This window comes from Oryx dammah, unplaced genomic scaffold (assembly GCF_014754425.2).
Source record: "Oryx dammah isolate SB20612 unplaced genomic scaffold, SCBI_Odam_1.1 HiC_scaffold_2, whole genome shotgun sequence".
NCBI classification, from domain to species: Eukaryota; Metazoa; Chordata; class Mammalia; order Artiodactyla; family Bovidae; genus Oryx; species Oryx dammah.
This window is the reverse complement of record NW_024070186.1, coordinates 98098320-98110258: the sequence shown is the minus strand read 5'-3', so window position 1 is coordinate 98110258 and position 11939 is coordinate 98098320. Positions and strand designations below refer to the sequence as shown.

The 11939-nt window shown below is 37.4% G+C and overlaps 1 protein-coding gene across 3 annotated transcripts in view; it reads right to left on the bottom strand.

The window, feature by feature from the left end:
• Positions 1–8294: 8294 nt before the first annotated feature.
• NAA50 (N-alpha-acetyltransferase 50, NatE catalytic subunit) overlaps positions 8295–11939 on the bottom strand; it is a 31526-nt gene continuing 27881 nt past the window's right edge. For all 3 annotated transcript variants that reach the window (XM_040224769.1, XM_040224773.1, XM_040224780.1), the window contains exon 5: positions 8295–11481. In XM_040224769.1, coding sequence (XP_040080703.1) covers positions 11304–11481 — 178 coding nt within the window. In that variant the 3' untranslated portion in view covers positions 8295–11303. The remainder of the gene's footprint in view (positions 11482–11939) is intronic.

Sequence of the window (11939 nt, the reverse complement as noted above, 5' to 3'; positions counted from 1 at the left end):
GGTTTGGAAATGTCCCAGATCTTAGACTTCCGGGGACTAGACCAGGTAACTTGCAGAAGGTGCATGGCATGGTGGGAATTACTTGAGCCTGTGTACAGAGGAAGCTGACCTTGTGTTGGGAAAAGGTGTAAAGTTAAACAGTAACCGCACCTTATGTTTCTACAGCAGTTTAAAAGCTATGATGAAACGAATAGAAGGCTTTTAGTGTTATTTCTAAACTATGGCACTGTGAAGAGTCTGGAAATTTTCTTTAACTTTTGCATCTCAGCATATGAATTTCTAGTTAGCCTCTGAGTACATTTAGCACACCCAAATCAAAGCTGCAGATAAGAACGACCCTAGGATTCAGAGCCAAATAGTAATGCTAATAGAGCACCTCCATGAAATTTATAGCATTAGTTAGTATGTCCGGCTGTAGGAAATAATTTCCATTGTGATCAGAATATAATGCATTCTGTTTAAAAATTATTACAGTAATAAATATAATATTTAGGGTATGTATGATTTTCTAAGAAAATACAATGCATCGAGTCTAAAGTAAAATAACAAATAGTTTTGTTTATTCAAAAAACACGTTAAGAGTTTCTTTGGATCACCATTGGAATACACATGAATACCTTTCTGGCACAACGTAGAAGTGTTAAATAAGAGAAATTTCTATTTGATAAAATGTGAGGAGAGGGATAAATTGGGAATTTGAAATTAACAGATACAAACTGCTACAAATAAACAATAAGGACCTACTGTATACCAAAGGGGCCTATATTCAATATCTTGTAATAACCTATAGTGGAAAAGAACCCAAATCACTTTGCTGTACACCTGAAATACTGTAAATTAGCTATGCTTCAAAAAAATTTAAAAAGTAACACAATAAAAAGTTCTAAATGTTTGCTTTTTAATTTAATCCTCATTCCTGACTGAAGCCCAATTCCCAGTCATAGATCTTTTCGTTGACTTTGCCAATTCAATATTGGTTTATTGCTCTGCATATGAGAGGATGACATCAAATAATGGCATCAGTCCTATTTCAGGCTAGCTGCCGTGTGCTTATAGTGCCGTTTTTTGTTTTTGTTTAAGTTGCTCAGTCCTGTCCCACTCTTTGGGACCCCATGGACCAGTCCATGGAATTCTCCAGGCCAGAATACTGGAGTGGGTAGCCCTTCCCTTCTCCAGGGGATCTTCCCAACCCAGGGATCAAACCCAGGTCTCCCGCATTTCAGGCGGATTCTTTACTAGCTGAGCCACAAGGGAATCTCCCTACGCGGATAATAAAATATGGTGGTAAAGTGAAACTGATCCCTTTGCCTCCAGGCCAAGTCCATTTTTTACAGGGCTCAAGTAAATCTGATTTTCACCCACATACTTAAGATCCTTCACAAGCCCCTTGCTTGCATCCCGTTTCATTTCCTGACGTCCCCCCCCTCTTTTTTTTTTTCCTGTTCCTAGGGATGAATGACTAGAGAGGGGCGCCGACATCCGTAGGGAGGGGGGCGTCTCTGAGTTCTGCTTTACTGAACCCGTCCCTGCTCCCCGAGTAGGGGACTGCGCAGACTGTGCCTACTTATGGGGGACCGTTGAGTGCAGAGCTTGGTGGGGCACGAGAACGGGGTCGGGGGGTGGGGGGCTTGCGCGCATCCCTCTTCTCTCCAACTTCTGGGCGCCCTATATCCCAGGATGCCCGACCCTTGGGGAGCTCCCGCTTCGCCCCATCCCCACCCCTGCTCCAGATGCGCGGCAGGCGGCGGGAGAGGCTCCAAGCTGGCATTTTCTTTTAAGAAGCTTTCAGAAATGAACTGCAACAGTACATGCGAACCGTCCATTGTTTTCCAAAACGGTCGTGGTATTTCTCATTGTCAACAGAAATATAGACGGATTCCAGGTACTCCTCCTCCTCGCCAGCCCTTCTTACAGTCAGTCTTTTTCATTCTAGCCCACATAGTGAGTATGAGGTAGTCTCTCATGATTTAACTTGCACTTCTCTTATTACTGCTGGTGTTGAGCATATGTTCTGTTTATTGGACACATGCGCATCATCTTTGGTAAAATGTTCAATTCTTTAGCCCATTTTAAAAGCAGGGTGCGGGTGGCTCAGACAGTGAAGAGTCCACCAGCAACGCAGGAGACACCGGAGACGCAGGTTTGATTCCTGGGTGGAGAAGATCTCGTGGAGAAGGGAATGGCAACCACCCCAGTATTCTTGCCTGAAGAATTCCATCCATTGGGTCGCCAAGAATCGGACGCGACTGAGCCTCTAACACTAACGCTGTCTTATTATTGAGTTGTAAAAGGTTTTTTACGTTCTGGATAAACGTTCTTTCTCAGATAAATGTTGTGCAGATATTCTCACCTATTCTGTACCTTAAAAGCAACAAAATTGCTTTCTTGAGGTATGACTCATCTTCAATAAACTGAACGTTTAAAATGTACAACGTGACAGATTTGACATTTGCAAGCCGCTGTGAAACCATCTCCACAATCAAAACTGAACATACATGTCCTGCCCTGTCTCCTTCATCTCTTCATTCACTTGCCCTCATCCTGTTCTCCAGGCAACCACTGATCTGCTGTCACTATACATCCTTTTCTAGAATTTTATATAAATGGAATCTTTCTATTTATACTCCATTTTGTCTGTGTCTTCTTTCATTCAGCATGGGTAGCGGGAGATTAATCCACTTCGTTGTGTGTATCAATAATCCATTAACTTTTGTTGCTAAGTAGTATTCCATTATATATAGATGTCATGTATATTCATGTTGGTGGACAATTGGATTGTTTGCAGGTTTTGACTATTACAAATAAAGATGCTAGAACAGTTGTGGACAAATCTTTATATGGACATTTGCTTTCATTTTCCTTGTGTAATAACTGGGTAAATATCCAGTGGAATGGCCAAGTTATATGCTAAGTGTACCTTAAAAAAAAAAACCTGCCAAATAATTTCCCAAAGCTGTACTAATTTATATTCTCACTAGTACAATTTGGGGATCTGAAATGTGCCATATCAACACTTAATAAATCTTTTAAAATTTTAATTATTGAAATAGGTAGTATTTCATTGTGACCTTAATTTGCATTTCCATAATTAAAGATATTGAACATTTTTCATGTACTTATTAACCATTTGTATATCTTTTGTGAAGCTGTTTTAATCTTTTGCCCATTTCTATTGGGTTGTTATTGAGTTTTAAGAGTTCTGGATTCTGGACACATATCTTTTATCAGATATGTGATATACAATATATTCTCCCAGTTCTGGGTTGTCTTTTCATTCTTTTAACTGTGTTTTTCAAATAGTTGTTCTTAAAGTCCAGTCTATCAATTTTGTCTGAGTCATGCTTATGGGGTCATATCTAAGAAGTCTTTGACTAACACAAGTTCACACAGATTTTTCTATTTTAGGAGTTTTACAGTTTCATGTTTTATATTTAGATCTACAGCATACTTTAATTGTTGTATATTCAGAAGTATGATAAAAAATCCTTTTGTATGAAGAATATGGATTATATTTTTACATTAAGGAATCCCAATTCTTCAAGCACCAATTATAAAGACCATCCTTCCTCCACTTAGCTGTCTTTGAATCTTGGGCAAAATCAACATGTGTGGTTGTTATTTCTGAACTCTATTCTATTCCATTGATCTATTTGTTAATCTTGACACCAATATCAGACTGTTTTAATCACTGCAGCTTTGTTAAGTTTTGAAGTCAGGTAGTACAAGTCCTCCAATTGTCTTGTTCTTAAAAAGTTAAGTATTCTAGGTCATTTGCATTTTCATATAGACTTAGGCTTGTCAAGTTAAAGAGTAGAAAAAGCCTGCTAAAATCTTGAGTGGGATTTATAATTCAATTTGGAGAGAAATTGTAACTTAATATTTGGATGAATGTATTCTCTCTCCATTTATTTGGGTCTTTTAGATTTTTCTAAGGGTACTTTACAGCTTTCTGTATACAGGTCTTACATATAGTTTGCTAAACTTGTCTCTAAATATTTCATACATTTATGCTATTGTAAATGTTATTTATGAACTTAGATTTCTAATTTTACTAGCTGGAAATACAATGGATATTTGTATCCTGTGGACCTGTTACACTCATTATTAGTCCTAATATTTTTATTAATAATTAGCACTTTCTACTTCATATTAACTACAAATAATGACAATTTTCTTTCTATCCAAAGTTTTTATATTTTGGCTGCCCCAAAGGGCATGTGGGATCTTAGCTTCCCAACCAGGGATCAAACCCACATTCCCTCCATTGGCAGCACAGAAGTCTTAATCAATGGACCATCACTGGATTGGCGAGGGCTTTCAGAGCAGTACTACACAGAAGTGGTGAGAGGAGTCATCCTTGTCTTCTTCACAAGCTTAAGTATAAAGCATCCAGTTTTCTATCAATTTTATTTTTTCAAATAAGTAGCTTTTAATTTTCCTACTCTGTTTTCAATTTTATGGGTTTCTGCCCTTTTTTATTTCCTTCCTTCAGCTTACTTTAGGTTTAATTGGCTCTTTTTCTAGTTTCTTAAGGTAAAAGCTTAGATCTTTGATTCAAGATCTCATATACAAACAAGGATTTACCATAGCACAGGGAATGATATTCAATATAACAACCTAAAATAATATATATTTATATACACACACTTTGTCATGCAGCTGAAACTAACAAAGTATTGTAAATCAACTATACTTCAATGGCAAAGAACTCATATATACATTTAATGCTATGAATTATCTTTGAAGCATTTTAATCCTACAGCATTGACATTTTGTTTTCATTTTCCTTTTTTTCCCTAACTTTTCTTGCAATTCCTTTTTTAGACACAAGTTATTTAGAAGAATGTTTAATTTCCAAATATTGGTGGGGGGTGGGGGTGGGACAGGTTTTCCAGACTTATTTCTTGTTACATTCTGGTGTAGGTTAAAGGACATAGTTTGCACAGTATAGATCCTCTTTATAATATTGTCTTATCATTTACCAATAGTTCAAAATCACCAAAATTTTTTTTTTTTTTTTTTTTAATATTTGGCTGCACTGGGTCTTAGTTGTGGGATGTGGCATAGATTAAACCCAGGCCCCTGCATCGGGAGCCTTGAGTCTTGGCCACTTGACCACCAGGCCAAGTCCCCCAAATCACCAATTTTAGTTGTTAACTTGTCTGTTTTGCGTCAGTTTGTTCTTCATGTATTCTGAAGTTATTAGATTCATATTCACTGAAGACTCTTGTTCTCTTGGTAGACTCCTTTATCATAAATATCCCTCTTTACCCCTGGAAATATATTTTGTTCCAAAATCTTACTTTGGTATTAGCTACTCCAATGTTGCTTTTATTAGTGTTTACATTGTCTTTTCCATCTCTTCTGGTTCACTTGTGTTTAGCAAACCCATGCCCACTGAATTAACCACTGGACCACCACGGAAGGCCCTATACAGTAAGCTTCATAGGACCTTCACATTTTATATAACTTTCACTAAATTAATCTCCCTCCTTTATGATAATTGTGAATGGGTTAATATTTCACTATCTAGTTGATAAGTGCTGATAGTATGTTCCTAATACTTGTGTCTCACTTTTATTAAACTTAGTTGGTTCTGTATTGAAATACTGTTGAGATAACTTGGACTATTAAGATCACCAGGGCAGGGCCATGCCTATCTTTTCCACTGTGGTACTATCAGGGCCTCAGACATTGGGGGTACATTCTTTTGACCATGCCTCTGTACTAAGCCTTTTAATTTACAAGAATTTTTTTTTATTTTTTATTTTTTAGTAATTTTAAGGACTGGCAATAACCCAGGAACCATGCTCTAAATTTGTCCAAGGGGCTACCTCAGATATGCAGATGACACCACCCTTATGGCAGAAAGCAAAGAGGAACTAAAGAGCCTCTTGATGAAAGTGAAAGAGGAGAGTGAAAAAGTTGACTTAAAGCTCAACATTCAGAAAACTAAGATCATGGCATCCAGTCCCATCACTTCATGGCAAATAGATGGAGAAACAGTGGAAACAGTGGCAGACTTTATCTTTTGGGGCTCCAAAACCACTGCAGATGCTGACTGCAGCTATGAAATTAAAAGATGCTTACTCCTTGGAAGGAAAGTTACGACCAACCTAGACAGCATATTAAAAAGCAGAGACATTACTTTGCCAACAAAGGTTCGTCTAGTCAAGGCTATGGTTTTTCCAGTAGTCACGTATGGATGTGAGAGTTGGACCATAAAGAATTGAAGCTTTTGAACTATGGTGTTGGAGAAGACCCTTGAGAGTCCCTTGGACTGCAAGGAGAGCCAACCAGTCCATCCCAAAGGAAATCAGTCCTGAATATTCATTGGAAGGACTGATGCCGAAGCCGAAACTCCAATACTTTGGCCACCTGATGCAAAGAACTGACTTATTGGAAAAGACCCTGATGCTGGGAATATTGAAAGGGACAGGAGGAGAAAGCGATGACAGAGATGAGATAGCTGGATGACATCACCAAGTAAACTCCCGGATTTGATGATGGACAGGGAGGCCTGGTGTGCTCTAGTCCATGGCGTTGCAAAGAGTCAGACGTGACTGAACTGACATCAATGAAAAGCAGCTAACTTTCTCACAATGGAAGATGGTTAAGGAGAAAGTGAAAGTTTTATAGTAGCTCTTAGGTTGCTATAATAAAGTTCTCATCTTACCAGATTTTACTCTTCTGAATACTAATTATTTCAAGCTGTGTATTCAAATTTCACCTGCATAAGCAGTTTTACTTGTGGTACCTATTTTTATTAGTTTTATTTCATTTTAGTATATGGATTACTAGTGACAAAGAGGATTCAAGATTGTTCAAATCTTTAGAGTATTTTTGATATTGCTAGTATGGTTTCTAAAAGATGAACTAGATGGGCTTGTAAGTTTGGTCAAGGAAACAGAAACATTAGTCATTTTCTTGATGCTATAGCCATTTAATGTGATGTGATTTAAACTATAATTGAAATTGGAAGTGTTAGTCACTCAGTCGTATCCAACTCTTTGCAACCCCATAGACTGTAGCCACCAGGCTCCTGTCCATGGATTTCTTCAGGCAAGAATACTGGAGTGGGTTGCCACTTCCTTCTCCAGGGGATCTTCCCAACCCAGGGATGAAACCTTGGGTGTCCTGCTTTGCAGGCAGATGCTTTAAGGTCTGAGCTGCCAGGGAAGGGGAGAATTAATCTATACTTAGATTCCTTTAAAAAGGATGTCTTGAGTTTTTGAAGACAGTACTAAGAATTATTTGGAACAAGTTCAGGTATGTGGAAGTTTTCAGCTTATCAGGAGTATCTAATTCAAAGTTCACTAACCTCAAATAAACCCACCCAATAGACTATTTTCCCAAATGCTGGGTTTAAGCTTCATCACAAATTAGTATAAAACAGGCTGTATGTCTTTGAGATTTAAATTCTAGGTAGTGATTGATTCATATTAACTTTATGCTCCCAATGATTGATTTTAGATTTTTATCAAACTGCTTTAGAGAACTGAAAAGGTTGAGCACTTCTGCCCCAGACTTCACGTTTCTCCATGTCCCATCAAGCTAACTACACCTACATTTAAGAATCTGACTCACAGCTTTCTCCATATGGCTATGTTACTTGGTTGTATCTCGAACAAGGACTAAATTCCTATAGCATGGCATTGCAAAGAAGTCCAATTCAGAACTCTCTTCTATATGGCTTATTGTATCTGCAAAGTTCTTAAAGGCTCACCACTTCTACTCATCACCACAGTACTCAATTTCCCAAGAATGTTCAAATTATACCGCTAGAGAAGTTAGAATCATGTAAGAGTTTCTGCTTACTCTCCAGGATCACTCACTCTGGGGCCAAGTCCACTGCCAGCTGTCATTCAGGAGGCGCTGTGGAGACACCCATATAGAAAGGAACTGAGTCCGTCCAACAGTCACGAGTCAGCCATCTCCAGAGTAGCTTCTCCAGGCCTCGATGACAGTACTGTAACCCGATGAGACCTTAAGCCAGAATCGTCCAACTAAGCTGCCCTTGGATTCCTGACTCAGAAACTGTGGGTGATGATGCATGTTCATTGTTTTAAGCCACATTTTTAAAGAAAAAAATCTGAATATAAGTTATCGCTAGCTGATGAACCCTGCTAATTAAATCACAGCCTAAAGTGTCTAGTGTTTTTTAACAATTGCATTCAAAATATAGCAGCAAGACAGCCCTTTGGATCTTACTTTTTTCTCTCGTTGGGACTGAACTGTAGATACTGAACAGTGTTTCTATCAAGTTTCGAAAGGTCTGAATTAGGAGGCCTTGATTACATTTGGCCTGTTTTAATTAAAGTTAGATCTTAAAGAAACGTGAAAGTACATAAAACAGTATGGGCAACAGGAAGCAATGACTACATATAGCTGCTGATCTCAGAATTCAACACAATGCATTTACATTTCTTTGACATTTACCAGACATCACAGATTTCTACCAGAACATCACATAAGTTTATTTCAGATGTAACAGCAATGTTAAAATCAACAAGTTTAAATCTTAACCGCACCAAGTAAACGTAGCTATTTAAGTATTTTTAAAGTTATTTCCCTCCAAAAAACTGAGGGAGCTTTTCTTTTCCACCCCACATTCCATGGTTTCCCAATAGTTAGTTCTATTTTTGGAGGAGTCTGAATTGACAAGTAAACTGTTTTGGGGATATTTCAGAACTTCATTCCGCAAATGAAAACTAATCTGGACAAATTACATATTGCATAGATTTCTCTGCAGATTCTTTTCTTTAGAACCTAAATGTAATTACCATATGATATAATTTAACCTATTTGCCCCACAGAAAAGAACTATCTTCTCTAAAAAATACGATGGGTACATCTTGCGATCTTCTAGTTAATAGAATTATTTTACCTCAATGATAATTACCATATTTCAAAATTAAGCAACTCAACATAGGACATTATTTCAGTCTTTACTGACTTCTAGGCACGTGAAAGAGTGCCTAGCTTCTACCTCTTCTACATCCTCCTCCTCCATAAACGGATGGAATTATTTCATGTAAGTCTGATGTAGGACAATTCACGTTTTACAAACACAATTTAGGTTAAAGTCAGTGACTAGTGTGGAGAAAGAAACACTGAAATGATAGGGAGCCTATACACTCAATTCAAAATTTAATATTTTTTCCTCCATAAATAATATGTACTTAGTTGTCATGAGGCAGCTATTCGGTTTTCATTAACCACATTTAGGGATACATTCATAGGACTGATTAGATAGTCCAGGTGAAATGGTTATAGAAATAGAGGCAGTGTCATCTCACAAAACTCATTTATATATCAAAATCTATTTTGACATCTGAAGTTTACAAAAAGACTGAATTCTTCAAACTAATCTTGCCTTCTGTAACTCAAGCATTCTTCTCTTGGCAAGAGCAAGCTGAAGCTTATCCATGAAGGTAAAGGTGCTCAATGCTAAACTTTTCTTCTAAGCTTAGATTTGGACTGCTTAAGAAACTGATACCCAAGAAATCAGCAAGGTCTTTCTACATTTTTACTATCTTAAGATTAGAACTCTATGAACTCACTCATCAACTATCTTCCTTTCCTGCATTATTCTTGGCACTCAACTAAGATGGTTGAAGTCTATTGTACCTTGCATTTTCACATTCTCAAATAAGAACTTAAGATTATAAGATGTGCATAAACATTGCGTAAAGTCATTTTGTCACTCAATGTATTTGAAGAGATGAAACTTGTATACCAGAATTTACACAAGAGGACAAATGTTATCAACCAACCTTCTTTTTAAAGTCAAATGACAGAAAATTCAAGCTCTGTGCATTGTTTTAAGTCTAATGAAAACATTTCTTAGGCCACTGGTATTGGCAATGTAGAAAATTTTGAATATTGGAGATGGGATTATGGAGGAAAGCCTGAAAATTTTAGAGGTCTTCTATCTTACAGAAGGTTACTGACCAGTCAAAGCCACTCCCTAAGTGCCAGAAAATGATCTGGCATAAACCAGTCCTCTTGGTACAGGAGGTCACAGTGACATTCGTGTTATTAACACTTCTAGACTTCTACTTTTCCCAAGAACAGAAGCAATGTGTTTAATAATTCCCCCTCCCCCAAATCCTTAAACTCAGTATTACAGGCACAGAATGTAAGCAAATCTGGGATGTTCTCCAACAGATAAGCAATAGCACAGCTATGTTATTCTCAAAAATACTGTCTAGATATTCTTTCTTCTAAAATCAAATGCTCAGGGGCCACACTTCTAACAGTCTGCGTTAGCTGACATTAAATGCATTTATTGTGCCACAAATCCATCTAAGCTTCCGTTTAAGTATTTTTTTGTATGTCCAGGAGACAATACCTACTTCAGGTTTATTTAAGGGCACTGACCTATCAAGGACATCAACTCCATATTTAAGGTCTGACCAACTACTGTGGGTTTACTGAAGAAAAACAACAGGAGAAAAAAAGCAGATCACAACAAACCTCTTTAGGTCAGTTAAAGGCCATATCTCTAGCTGGGATATTAAAAAAAAAATTAATCTCACCAGCCCATATGCTAAAAGATAATGCCACTAGTAACAATCAACAGCAGGAAAAACAAACCTGCTAACCACCAGCCCACTCATTAGCAAAAAGCAGTTTAACTCACATACTGAGACCAAAGTCTAATACTACCGATTCAAACTGTCCCACCCACCTTCAGCCACCAGCAAGGAAGGAAGAAATAACTGCTTAACAGAACAAAATAAGCTTAGTATTTCTTACAAGGATAACAATGGCCCAACTCCTGAGATAATACTCAGAAGGACAAAAGGTGGAGTGAAGGCAATGTATAGGGATTAGTATCCCACAAAATCTTTAAAAACCCAAAGTACCACAAACACACTGAACTTGTCTAAGAGTTAGAGAACAAGATATTGCTGCTGCTTCTTTTTGTCCTTTGAAATATACAATATTTTGTAGGCTCTGCCCTTCAATGTGAAAGCAGGACATTAAAAAAAAATGGAAATTGACACTCAAATTTTTGGGACCATATATATCTTAACTGTGAAACTAAACTGATCTATACCTTCTCCTTCCTACAATCAAACCACCTCACAAAAATAAGAAAACTAAAACAATCCAAACATGATTAATAAGTCCTTAAAAGTTTAAAACTTTTAGAGGAAAGGGAAGGAAGTTTTGAAAGGAGGAAAAGAAAGAACAAGGAAGGGAGAAAGTTTTAAAAGAAAGGGGGGGCAGGGAATCAATGGGCCTCTCTTTTATTTGGCGACAAGCAAGTGCAAGAAAGTTCATCTGTAATTTGTTCAGCCGTCTGTCTTCTGCACATCTGCATTCTGCCCAGTAGGGACTTTGAGGTTTTTCTGCAGCACATGAGCATCTGCGGGCTCTATCCTCTTATAGTAGTTCTTCTTTGTCTCAATAATCTCAAAGCCAAACTTTCTGTAGAAGTCAATTGCAGACTCATTGCTGATCTGGACATGCCTGAGATGTAAAAGGGTATCAGAAAAAAGAAATGAAGAAGATTTCATCAGCTTTTATGTATCCTCCACAGATAGCTTCAAATTGGTTGAAAATGAGAATAATCTTAATATCTGTATTATAAAAGAATCCATATTGGAAGCTATATCCAATATCCTATGATAAACCATAATGGAAAAGAATATTGAAAAAAAAAAAAAAGAATGTAAGTGCATAACTGAGTCACCATGCTGTGAGCAGAGACTGGCACAATACTACTGCAAACCAAGTAAGCTTCAGTGAAAATACAAGAGGCCAAAGTCGCCATCTTCACCTTACTCTTAAGATTCAAGTATAAATCAGCTAAGTACCCTCTGATTTTGATTATTAAACTCTACTACTAAAGAGCGTGTCACTGAAAGCCCTGAACAAAACTCAGAATGACATGATAAAAGTAATATTCATATGATTCATTTCTTAAA